The sequence below is a fragment of the Anolis carolinensis genome, unplaced genomic scaffold, assembly GCF_035594765.1.
Source record: "Anolis carolinensis isolate JA03-04 unplaced genomic scaffold, rAnoCar3.1.pri scaffold_7, whole genome shotgun sequence".
Classification (NCBI taxonomy): domain Eukaryota; kingdom Metazoa; phylum Chordata; class Lepidosauria; order Squamata; family Dactyloidae; genus Anolis; species Anolis carolinensis.
The window spans coordinates 15,527,585-15,540,147 of record NW_026943818.1 but is presented as its reverse complement, the minus strand read 5'-3'; the positions used below and the strand labels follow the sequence as shown (position 1 = coordinate 15,540,147).

Here is a 12,563-nt window from a genome sequence, read left to right as displayed (position 1 = left end):
TTCCAGAAGCATTCTCTCCTGACGTTTCGCCCACAACCTCACAACCTCTGAGGATGCCTGCCATAGATGTGGGCGAAACGTCAGGAGAGAATGCTTCCGGAACATGGCCACACAGCCCGAAAGACATACAACAAAATGTTTTTGGTTGGGCTGCTATGATCCATAGCAGTAAATGGTGAGGCTGTGGACCATAGGTTAGTTCTTTCAGACCACAACAGGTCGGGCACCACTGACCCAGAGGCTGCACACGCAAGGCACACGCAACACACGTGCACACACACCCCGTACCGCGTAGACGGCGTCCCTCTCCTCCAGGGCGGCCACGTGTCCCAGCGTGGTCTTGGCGGTGGTGACGGGGGCCGTCTCGCGCCAGAGGATCTGGTTGGGCAGCCCCGCCAGGGTGGTCCTGGGGAGGCCCGGCCACGTCCTGCCAAAAGAGAGGGAGGGGGGGGGGTCAGGGGAGGAAGTCCCGCCCACCCGCCAGACCGCCCGCTTCTGCCCGGCTGACCTGCCCCCGCGCTCGGCCACCAGGCGCCCCTCCTCGGCCTCCAAGGACAGGCCGGCCTTCTTGCGCCGCAGGAGCGTGCTGGTCTTCTCCCGCAGGACCTCCACTTCTAGGGAAGGAGAGGGTCAAGGGTCGGGAGGCGGAGCTTGCCTTCCCCAACAGGCCTGGGACTGTCATGAGCTCCAATCCTTGACATCTCCGGTCAGCTGACAGATGCCAGCCATAAAGCGGGCCAGCCATAAAACCTCAATTACCCTCTGGTATGCGAGAGCCCCTGTATAAATGGGCTAAAGAGAAGGTTCTGGTATTCTGTACAATAAAACCTGCCATAGAATACTTCTGGAACATGGCCAGACAGCCCGGAAAACATACAACAACCCTGTGATCCCGGCCATGAAAGCCTTCGACAACACAACTTTAGAACGGTCTTCTTAGGATTGTGGAAAGATGGAATAAACAACTTGTCTGACCAGGATGGAGGGAGGGTGGACTCACTGCCCAGCTCCACGTCGTCCATGGTCAGGCTCTGGTCCAGGTCCACCAGGATCCTCTCGGTGCAGGAGGACAAGGCCTGGACGAAGCGCTGGGCACAGCCGATGGCCGAGGCCTGTGGGGAGAGCACGTCAGGCACACGTTCACACGTTCACCCCCACCTTGTGCAGGTAGCCCCGCCCACCCTCCCCTGCCCTGCCCTGCCGGGCCCACCTCCAGCTGCTGGGTGCAGAGGCAGATGCTCTGGGCCTGGTTCTGCTGCCGCTCGGCCTCCTCCTGCGACAAGGCCTCCAGCTGCGGGAGGTTGTGCGGGTGGCCCAGCGTGGGGCACAGCTTGGCCTTGGTCTGGTCCTGGAAGGAGAGGCAGGGAGGGAGGGAGGCCGGAAGTCCCCTTTGGGTTGAGAAGGGCGGACTCTCAACGCTCTCAATGATGATAATAATACATAACAAGGCGTGACCGGGGGGGGGGGCACGTCAATGTGCAGCCAATGGGAGGGCACCTTGGCGGCGTCCCACATCTGGAGCTGTGCCTGGAGCTGCCTCCGGAGCTGCTCGGCGGCCTCGGAGAGCTGCTGCTCGTGGTCCCGGAGGAGGCGGCCCAGGAGCAGGCGGGCCACGGCGGGCAGGCACTCCTCGAAGCAGCGCAGCTGCTCACGGAACTCTGGACGGAGAGGAAAAGCGGGGGGGGGGGGGGGGGGAAGAGTCATGGTCTCCGTCCGATCTTTGTCATCTCCAGACACAGAGCAAGCGCTGACAAAGATGCCAGCCATAAAACCTCAATTACCCTCTGGTATGCGAGAGCCCCTATATAAATGGGCTACAGAGAAAATTCTGGTATTCTGTACAATAAAAGCTGTCTCGGGACAACGCCGGCTCTTGGGCTTAGGAATGGAGATGAGCACCAACCCCCAGAGTGCGAGTAGATCAATAGGTACTGCTCCGGTGGGAAGGTAACATTGGCGCACCGTGCAGTCATGACCTTGGAGACGTCTAAGGACAACGCCGGCTCTTGGGCTTAATGAGTCGGACATGGCTAGGCTTAATGTCAGAGGAAACCTTGACCTGACCTAAGCCTATGATGGGCAACCTTTTGCGCTTGGTGTGTCAAAATTCACCAAAAAACCTAGCATGACTTGCGTGGTGTGCCACTTCGAGAGAAAAAAAAATAATTTCACAATATGTATAGTTTAAATAACAATATATATATATAATTGTAATATATAACTATATTTAATAAATCAAAAACTATTTACTACCATTATTTCCATGTACAACTATCTATGGTACCTCCTGCAGTTTCCACGCTGATTTCTCTCAGTTGTAGTTTCAATGTAGTCATGAGCAATGAATAATATAATAATAATATAATAGTAATAATATAATAATATACTACAATAATAATAGAATAATAATAGAATGTTATATATATGTGTGTGTGTGTGTGTGTGTGTGTGTATATGTATGTATGTGTGTGTGTATATATATACATACATACACACACATATACACACACACACGCACATATATATATATATAAATGTAATGTGCCTAATTCCCATGGTACCTCTTGCAGTTTCCACACTGATTTCTCTCTATTGTAGTATTTTAATGTGGTCATGAATAATGAATAATATAATAGTAATAATAATATGATAATATACTACAATAATAATAGAATAATAATAGAATTATATATATATATATATATATACTATCTATCTATCTATCTATCTATCTATCTATCTATGTATCTATCTATCTAATGTAATGTGCATAATTCCCATGGAGTAAACAACAAACCCACTGGACCAAATCACACCAAATTTGGCCACAAAAGAAAATGTCTAGGCGTGTCAGTGCGGACACGCGTGTGTCATGGGCGGGCCCCCACTGGCTTCTCACCGGAGATGCTGGCCACGTGGAACTCGTCGGTCTGCTGCTGGTAGTGGAGGAGCTTCTGCCCGAGGACCTCGATGCACTGCTCAAAGGTGTCCTGCAGGAACTCCGGCCGCGTGATCTGGTGCTTCTCCTTTTTGTAGAAGTCCTTTGGGCCGGAGGGAGGGAGGGAGGGAGGGAGGGAGGGAGGGAGGGAGGGAGGGAGGGGCTTCAGAGGGGCTCCTTCGGCCTCCTTCCAAGGGGACCCCACCCCACCCCACCCCACCCCACACCTTACTTCCGCCAGGATCATCAACGTGTCAAAATTCTCCCACAAGATGGTGAAGATGATCCCTTTGAAATGCTCGTTGCTACAATAAAAACAACAAGGCAAAAAGAATCATCCATCCATAATCAGTGACATGATTAGACATATGACAAATCAGACAGACAGACAGAGGCAATTTAACATTTTCCCGACTTCCGGCTTCATGAGGCTATGCTTGATTCCAGCCACAGGGGGGAGCTGCTGTTTCATCGTCCACTGTGACACCGAGTCCTTGAGGGAGTACTTCCTCATTCTTTCCGCACGCTGCCGGACGTTTTTATGGTGTCATGAATTAAATTAGCCTCCCCGCATAAAGCAGTACCTAAATTTCCTACTGTGGAACCTCCGGTGGCCATCCCCACTCCCTTCCTTTAGCCTCCCCCAGATGATCCTGTGAGTTGAGTTGGGTCTTAATGGTACTGGTATATGATCTTCACCCTGGATTTTAAATTTTGTCAATGATTCAATTTTATAAGGGTTTTTATTAATGTTGAAGTTTTTAGGCCTAGATTTTAAATTTTGTCAATGATTTAGTTTTATAGGAGTTTTATTAATTCTGAAGTATATAACCTCTCGGATTTCATATGGATGTACGGGACTGGGTGCCCTTGATATGAGCTGGTCATTGACCGTAACAAAAGTTTACATTACATTACATTACATTACCGAGTCCTTGAGAGAGTACTTCCTCATTCTTTCCGCACGCTGCCGGACGTTTTTATGGTATCGTGAATTAAATTAGCCTTCCCGCATAAAGCAGTACCTAAATTTCCTACTGTGGAGCCTCCAGTGGCCTAGGGGATAAAAGCCTCATGACTTGAAGGTTGGGCTGCTGACCTGAAGGCTGCCAGGTTCAAATCCCACCCGGGGAGAGCGCGGATGAGCTCCCTCTGTCAGCTCCAGCTCCATGCGGGGACATGAGGGAAGCCTCCCACAAGGATGGTAAAAACATCAAAAACATCCGGGTGAGCCCTGGGCAACGTCCTTGCGGACGGCCAATTCTCCCACTCCAGAAGCAACTCCGGTTGCTCCTGACACGGAAAAAAAGTTTCCTACTCAACAGATACAACTGTCTTTTGGGTTGCTTAGGTCAACAACGAGCTAGGCTGTTGAATGGTCGGGCACTCAACCCGACCCGGGCTGGCTTCGAACTCATCAGTAGTGATTTATTGCAGCTGGCTACTAACCAGCCCGGTCTGTCTAATATGAATATATGAGTATACTGTAAATTCATATTGCCTATCAATAAACAGAAACAAAAAAAGAGCCAGGGGTGCTGTGGTTTCAGCTATGGTTTCCAATCAATTTTAGGGGTTTTAACTACAGTATCTCTTTTAAATAATAATAATAATAATTTTGTGATAAGAAATCCAGCATATAGCTCTTGTTTTCTGTGTCATACTCTGTGTCAATAATAATAATAATAATAATAATAATAATAATAATAATAATAATACATCACACAATCCTAGACACTTGGGAAGTGTTTGACTTGTGATTTTGTGATACGAAATCCAGCATATAGATTTCATTTGCTGTGTCATAAAATAATAATGATAATAATAATAATAATAATAATAATAATACAGTAATAATAATAATACAGTAATAATGATAATAATAAATCTTATAATATCACTCACTCGTTCTCCTTGGGCTTGTCCCCAAAGATCTGCAGCTTCCGGTCAGCCTTCGTGACCCTGATGTACTTCTGGATGGAGCTGGAGCTGCGTCGAGAAGGGGGAGAATAATAAGAACGTTAATAATAATAAGAATAATAATAACCAATGCAGAGAAGCAGACCGCCCTCTCATAATAATAATAATAATAATCATCATCAATCATCATCATCATCATGCAGGGAAGAAGACAGGGCTCTCCTAATAACAATCATAACAATAATGAGGGTGGCCTTGCCTCCTGGAGAGCCTCCTGGGGCTGGAGCTGGACAATAATAATAACAATTATAACAATAATAATAATAATAATAATAATAATCATCATCATCATCATCATCATCATCATGCAGGGAAGAAGACAGGCATCTCCTAATAACAATGGTAACAGTAATGAGAGTGGCTTTGCCTCCTGGAGAGCCTCCTGGGGCCGGAGCTGGACAATAATAACAACAATAATAATAATAATCATCATCATCATCATAATGATGAAGCAGGGAAGAAGACAGGCATCTCCTAATAACAATGGTAACAGTAATGAGAGTGGCTTTGCCTCCTGGACAGCCTCCTGGGGCCGGAGCTGGACAATAATAATAACAATAATAATAATAATCATCATCATCATCATAATGATGAAGCAGGGAAGAAGACAGGCATCTCCTAATAACAATGGTCAGAGTAGTGAGGGTGGCCTTGCCTCCTGGAGAGCCTCCTGGGGCCGGAGCTGGACAATAATAATAATAATAATAATAATAATAATAATAATAATAATAATAATAATAAATCATGATGATGATGCAGGGAAGGGCTCTCCTAATAACAATGGTCAGAGTAGTGAGGGTGGCCTTGCCTCCTGGAGACCCTCCTGGGGCCGGAGCTGGACAATAATAATAATAATAATAATAATAATAATAATAATAATAATAATAATAATAATAAATCATGATGATGATGCAGGGAAGGGCTCTCCTAATAACAATGGTCAGAGTAGTGAGGGTGGCCTTGCCTCCTGGAGACCCTCCTGGGGCCGGAGCTGGACAATAATAATAATAATAATAATAATAATAATAATAATAATAAATCATGATGATGATGCAGGGAAGGGCTCTCCTAATAACAATGGTCAGAGTAGTGAGGGTGGCCTTGCCTCCTGGAGACCCTCCTGGGGCCGGAGCTGGACAATAATAATAATAATAATAATAATAATAATAATAAATCATGATGATGATGCAGGGAAGGGCTCTCCTAATAACAATGGTCAGAGTAGTGAGGGTGGCCTTGCCTCCTGGAGAGCCTCCTGGGGCCGGAGCTGGACTTCTTGGGGGGCAGGTGGGGGGGCCCGGGCTGGAGGCTGTTGGAGCGGCCCCCCCGGGCCCTGGGCGGAGAAAGCCCTGCAAGGAGAGAGGGAGGAAGGTGAGGTGGGCTCACAACAAGGAGGTCGCGCCCCCCCCCCGAGCCCCCTCCCCACCTGCTCCCTCTGCGGACGGGGAGTCTCTCTCCGGGGGGGAGTCGCCCGCCTTCCTCAGGCGCTGGAACCTGGAAGAGGAAGAGGAAGAGGAAGAGGAGAGAGCAACGCCGTAGAGCAGGGGTCCTCAAACTTTCAAAGCAAAGGGCCGGTCCACAATCCTTCAGACTGTTGAGGGGCCAAATTATCATATGAAAAAAAATACAAATTCCTATGCATACTGCACATGTCTTATAAGTAGTGCAAAGCAACAATAATGAAAGAACAATAAAATATTTAAAAATGAAAACAATTTTAACCAACATAAACCTATCAGGATTTCAATGGGAAGTGTGGGCCTGCTTCTGGCCAATGAGATAGTCAGGATAATCAGAATTGTTGTTGTTGTTGTGTGCCTTCAAGTCATTTCAGACTTTGGGCGAGCCTAAGTCTAAAATTATTTGTGTTGTCGAAGGCTTTCATGGCCGGGATCACAGGGTTGTTGTATGTCTTTCGGGCTGTGTGGCCATGTTCTGGAACATGGCCACACAGCCCGAAAGACATACAACAACCCTAAAATTATTTATTTATTCATTTACTACATTTATTTACTACATTTATATCCCACCCTTCTCACCCCAAAAGGGACTCAGAGCAGCTGTATGTACACACAATATATTATATTATTAACATAGCACGATATTAGCATTATATATTACTATATTGAACTATACCACTATCTATATATATATATAAAAGAGTGATGGCATCAGGGCAGCGGACAAAACAACAAAACTACAGGCCCCCCAACCTCGAAATTTGACAACACAACCCATCATTCACGGCTCTAGGTTGATACAACAAAAAAGAAAAGAAAAATAAAGTCCTAATTACAGGGAGAGGAATAATAGTTTTTATCCAATTGCTGCCAGTTAGAAGGCTAAGCTCCACCCACTTGGTCTCCTAGCAACCTCCTCAGCACAGGGGACAGGCACAGTTAAGCCTCACTTAGGCCTCTTCCACAGATTATCAGATTTTAACTGGATTATATGGTAGTGCAGACTCAAGGCCCTTCCACACAGCTATATAACCCATTTAGAATCTTATATTATCTGCTTTAACTGGATTATCTTGACTCCACACTGCCATATAATCCACTTCAGTGTGCATACTAAACAGAAAGACAACCATTCAACAGACATTCAATACCACCACGACCTCAACAATTTCTCACCAACACCACCAGACAACAACACAGCAACGCGTGGCCGGGCACAGCTAGTACTATTATATAATATGTAATATATAACATATAATTAATATTATTATATGGTATTATTATTAGTATTATATTGTACAAAATGATATTATTATCAATATCACATGTATATACAATATATTATATTATTAGCATAGCACAATATTAGCATTATATATTACTATATTGAACTGTACCACTATACTGTAATATTATATGTAATATATAACATGTAATTAATATTATTATATGGTGTTATTATTAGTATTACATTGTATAACATTATAATATTATTATCAATATCATATGTATATATAATATATTATATTATTAAAACGGATATAAAAATATTATATTATAAAACTGAGGGCGGGGGCCAGGTAAATGACCTTGGAGGGCCGCATCCGGTCCCCGGGCCTTAGTTTCGGGACCCCTGCCATAGAGAGACCCCCACCAAACTCAAAGAAGGCCATCCCTTTGGCGGCAGGACACCATCTGACCCATATCTGGTATCTCTCCATCATAGGATCCTGGTTTTGGGGGGGGGGGCACCCAAAGGTCACCCAGTCCAGAGCAGCGCCTAAACTGCCTTACGGTTGAACCGCCCCTGCCCCCCCCCCCCTCTCTCTCTCTCTCTCGGGCCAAGGGTGCTGGGCTGAGAGGACCCCCAGGCCGCGCGCCCCCCCCTCCTCCCCCCCTCCCTACCCGCCAAGGTGCTTGATGAGGGGGAGGGCGGGGTCCTCCAAGGCGGGGCGGCCCATGCGGCTGGGAAGCATCAGGGCCGTGCGCTCCACGCCCATCACCATCGGGGGGGCTTCCACGCGCCCCTCCTCCGACTGCAGAGACACGCTCACCGAGCCCCTCCGCGGCCAGGAAGCGGCCGGGTCCTGCAAGGAGAGAGGGGGACAGAGGGGGGCAAGGTGAGCAGGGAGGGGCCCCACATCCTGCCCCCCCCCTCCCACGCGGGGACCCACCGGGGGCGGGGGCGGCAACAGGAGGCAGTTGAGGTACTTGCTGCGCTGCTTCAGCTCCTCCATCACAGACTTGGCAAAATCATAGAGACCCTCCGGAGTCACCGTCTGCGGGGGAGGAAGAGGAAGAGGAAGAGGGAGGGGAAGAAGGGAGGAAGGGAAGAAGGAAGGAAATTATCTATATATATAAAAGAGTGATGGCATCACGGCGACCCACAAAACAACTAAACTACAGGCCCCCCAACCTCGAAATTTGACAACACAACCCATCATCCACGCTTCTAGGTTGATACAACAAAAAGAAAAGAAAAATAAAGTCCTAATGAGAGAGAGGAATAATTGCTTTTATCCGATTGCTGCCAGTTAGAGGGCTAAGCTCCTCCAACTTGGTCTCCTAGCAACCCAATAAAAAATAATAAAAAACACTAAAACATTAATACAATAAAATACTATAATAACTGAAAATAACTAAAAATAATACAAGAAAATAATAAAATATAATAAATAAAAATATAACTTACAATAAAATTAATTAAAAAATGCAAATAAAGTCAAATAAAAATTACACAACAATTTCTCACCAACACCACCAGACAACGCCACAGCAACGCGTGGCCGGGCACAGCTAGTAATAATAATAATACAGTAGAGTCTCACTAATCCAAGCTAAACAGGCCAGCAGAAGCTTGGATAAGCAAATATCTTGGATAATAAGGAGGGATTAAGGAAAAGCCTATTAAACATCAAATTAGGTTATGATCTTACAAATTAAGTGCCAAAACATCATGTTATACAACAAATTTGACAGAAAAAGTAGTTCAATACACAGTAATGTTATGTTGTAATTATTGTATTTACGAATTTAGCACCAAAATATGATATATTGAAAACATTGACTACAAAAATGGCTTGGATTATCCAGAAACTTGGATAAGCGAGGCTTGGATAAGTCTCTACTGTACTTTATTTATACCCCACCACCATCTCCCCACGGGGACTCGGGGCGGCTTACATGGGGCAGAGGCCCAAACAACATAGAACAAAACATAGGCAACATAATACAAACCACACTATAAAAAGATAAAACAGTAATACAATATATCAATTAAAACAAAAATACAGGATAAAAAATTGCATTTAAAACACATAAATGGTAAAATCGTAATAAAAACGGGATAGAAACGGGAAAGGAGGGGAAAAAAAAGAGAGCCCTGAACCCATCCAACCATGGATCTGGACCAAACTAATATCCCAAAACAAATAAGGCCTGCTCCTAATAACCCGGGCACCGCCGGGTCCCCAAGCTAGTTAATAATGATGATGATGATGATGATGATGATGATGATGATGATGGTAACGTGCTTCACCTCCTTGTCAACGTTGGGATGGAGGCAGGCGTCGATGCGCAGGAGCAGCTTCTCCAGGAGGCCGTTGAGGGTCTGCGTCTGCAGGTTGGATTTGGCCACCTGGGAAGAGGAAGGAGAGGCACGGCTTTCATACATCATCATCATCATCATTATTATAATTGTAATTATTATTATTGTCCTAGACACTTGGGAAGTGTTCGACTTGTGATTTTGTGAAACGAAATCCAGCATATCTATATTATTATTATTATTATTATTATTATTATTATTATTATTATTATTATGTTATTAAATTATGTTATTAAATCATCAGCATTATTATCCGGTTATTATAACACATTACTATATTATTATTAAAACATGATTATGACATTATTGTTATTATAAAATAAAACTGTAATGGAGTACGGATTTTTGGTCTATAGATAAACATAATATTAGGATATTACCTCCGCCTTGATCTTCACTTGGATGTTGGTCAGGAAGCGCTGGATCTTGTCCATGAAGACGCGGTCCATGGTCAGGAAGCGGAAGCGGTTGTCGAACTTGCTGATCACCTCTGTCGCCTGCGGGCCAGGGAGCACTTCCTTCCTCTCCACTTCCTTTTCCCGTTCTTCCCTCCCGCCCTCCTTCCTGCTTTCTCCCTCCCTTCCTTTTCTCCCCCTTCTATTCCTTCTTCCTTTCCTCCTTCTTCCTTCCTTTTCCACCCTTCCTTCCTTCCTTCCTTCCTTCCTTCCTCCTCCCACCTGCTCCAGGTAGATGGATTCCATCTTCTCCATATCAATCGCAAGGAGTTCCTTCCTTCTTTTCCCCCTTCTTCTTTCCACCCTTTGTGTTCTCTTTCCCTCCCTCCTTTTTCCCCTTCCTTCCTTCCTTCCTTCCTTTGTTCCTCCCTCCTTTCCTTCCTTCCTTCCTTCCTTTGTTCCTTCTGCCCTTCCTTCCTTCTTCCTTCTTTCTTTCTTTCTTTCTTTCTTTCTTTCTTTCTTTCTTTCTTTCTTTCTTTCCTTCCTTCGTTCCTTTCCTTCCTTCTTTTCTTTCCTTCCTTCCTTCCTTTGTTCCATTCGCCCTTCCTTCCTCCTTTCCTCCCTTCCTTCCTTCCTCCCTCCTTTCCTTCCTTCCTTCCTTTGTTCCTTCTGCCCTTCTTTCTTTCTTTCTTTCTGTCTTTCTTTCTTTCTTTCTTTCTTTCTTTCTTTCTTTCTTTCTTTCTTTCTTTCTTTCTTTCTTTCTTTCTTTCTTTCTTTCTTTCCTTCCTTCTCTCCTCCCTTCCTTCCTTTCCTTTCCTTCCTCCCTCCCTCCCTTCCTCCTTTCCTTCTCTCCTCCCTCCCTCCTTTCCTTCTCTCCTCCCTCCCTCCCTTCCTTCCTTCCTCGCTCCCACCTGCTCCAGGTAGCTGGACTCCATCTTCTCCATGTCGATCATGATGAGTCCCTCCGCGTAGTCGATCCTGCCGCTCTCCTTCTGCAGGCGCTTCATGAAGGACTCCAGCTCCTCCGGGGAGAAGTTCCCTCCGTTGGAGAACAACCTGCAAAAGGGGGGAGGGCAGGGCAGGGCAGGGCAGGGGAAAAGCCCATCATCATCCATCATTAATCATCATCATCACAACCATTACAGGTGTTGGGCGAGTGGGCTTATTGACAAAAGACCCTCCCCATGATCTCCAATCCTTGACATCTCCGGTCGGCTGACAAAGAACAGAAGCCAGCCATAAAACCTCAATGACCCTCTGGTATGTGAGAGCCCCTATATAAATGGACTAAAGAGATAGATGGATGGATGGATGGATGGACTGGAAAGAGGGATGGATGGATGCTGTCATGATCTCCAATCCTTGACATCTCCGGTCGGCTGACAAAGAACAGATGCCAGCCATAAAATGAGCCAGCCATAAAACCTCAATTACCCTCTAGTATGTGAGAGCCCCTATATAAATGGGCCAAAGTTCTGGTATTCTGTACAATAAAACCTGTTGGAATCTACCAGCGTGTGTCTTGGTGCTTTCTGACAAAAAACAGATGCCAGCCATAAAACAGGCCAGCCATAAAACCTCAATGACCCTCTGGTATGTGAGAGACCCTATATAAATGGGCTACAGAGAAAATTCTGGTATTCTGTACAATAAAACCTGTTGGAATCTACCAGCGTGTGTCTTGGTGCTTTCTCTGATTCACAGCACAACTGGGAGAAGAGAACCCAACAACAGCAGAGTAACTTATTAGCAGCAGTGTGACCCAGCACCAGTCGCCAAAAGCGATAAAAGAACAACACCACAGGGACCAATGTTTTCTCTTCCTTGGGAGGCTTTTCCTTTCTGGTTGCACTATTTACAAACGCAAGGTTTCCATAACACAAGCCCACTGACACTAACAGGCTTTGTCCTGCTCGCTCTCCTCTGGGCCACGCTAGCTTTCTTCACCCTTCCCGTGCTTGGCTCACATGTTTGCAATTAAAAATACCTAGTTAATTTGTAATATTTCTGACGGAAGAGGTGTGTGCACCTGCAGCTGCGCAGGAATTCGGTGTTGGCCTCGCGCAGCTTCCCGAAGGCCTCCTCCAGGTAGTAGCGGTAGCTGCGCAGGGAGACCTGCATGACTTCCACGTGGTTCAGCAGCTCCACGTGCAGGTTGTTGCTGAGGTGGACCAGCCTGGAGC

At 45.8% G+C, this 12,563-nt stretch overlaps 1 protein-coding gene across 10 annotated transcripts in view; it reads right to left on the bottom strand.

Annotated features, from left to right (window-relative positions):
- The window catches only part of ccdc180 (coiled-coil domain containing 180), a 40,124-nt gene that overhangs the window by 4,168 nt on the left and 23,393 nt on the right, over nucleotides 1-12,563 (bottom strand). For 3 of the 10 annotated variants that reach the window (XR_010000322.1, XM_062960690.1, XM_062960693.1), the window contains exons 21-36: nucleotides 12,410-12,556; nucleotides 11,292-11,436; nucleotides 10,366-10,482; nucleotides 9,917-10,015; nucleotides 8,553-8,657; nucleotides 8,284-8,465; nucleotides 6,345-6,412; nucleotides 6,159-6,267; nucleotides 4,844-4,927; nucleotides 3,171-3,243; nucleotides 2,900-3,041; nucleotides 1,498-1,658; nucleotides 1,211-1,388; nucleotides 1,001-1,112; nucleotides 509-614; nucleotides 289-427 (exon numbers count right to left, since the gene is read on the bottom strand). Coding sequence is in view for 9 of the 10 variants with exons in the window: in XM_062960690.1 (XP_062816760.1) it covers nucleotides 289-427; nucleotides 509-614; nucleotides 1,001-1,112; nucleotides 1,211-1,388; nucleotides 1,498-1,658; nucleotides 2,900-3,041; nucleotides 3,171-3,243; nucleotides 4,844-4,927; nucleotides 6,159-6,267; nucleotides 6,345-6,412; nucleotides 8,284-8,465; nucleotides 8,553-8,657; nucleotides 9,917-10,015; nucleotides 10,366-10,482; nucleotides 11,292-11,436; nucleotides 12,410-12,556 (1,967 nt within the window). In the remaining variant the exon portion in view is untranslated. Of the gene's footprint in view, nucleotides 1-288; nucleotides 428-502; nucleotides 615-1,000; nucleotides 1,113-1,210; nucleotides 1,389-1,497; nucleotides 1,659-2,899; nucleotides 3,042-3,165; nucleotides 3,244-4,843; nucleotides 4,928-5,882; nucleotides 5,895-6,023; nucleotides 6,036-6,158; nucleotides 6,268-6,344; nucleotides 6,413-8,283; nucleotides 8,466-8,552; nucleotides 8,658-9,916; nucleotides 10,016-10,365; nucleotides 10,483-11,291; nucleotides 11,437-12,409; nucleotides 12,557-12,563 lie in introns of those variants that run through there. The other 7 variants (XM_062960691.1, XM_062960692.1, XM_062960694.1 and 4 more) reach the window with 7 other exon arrangements.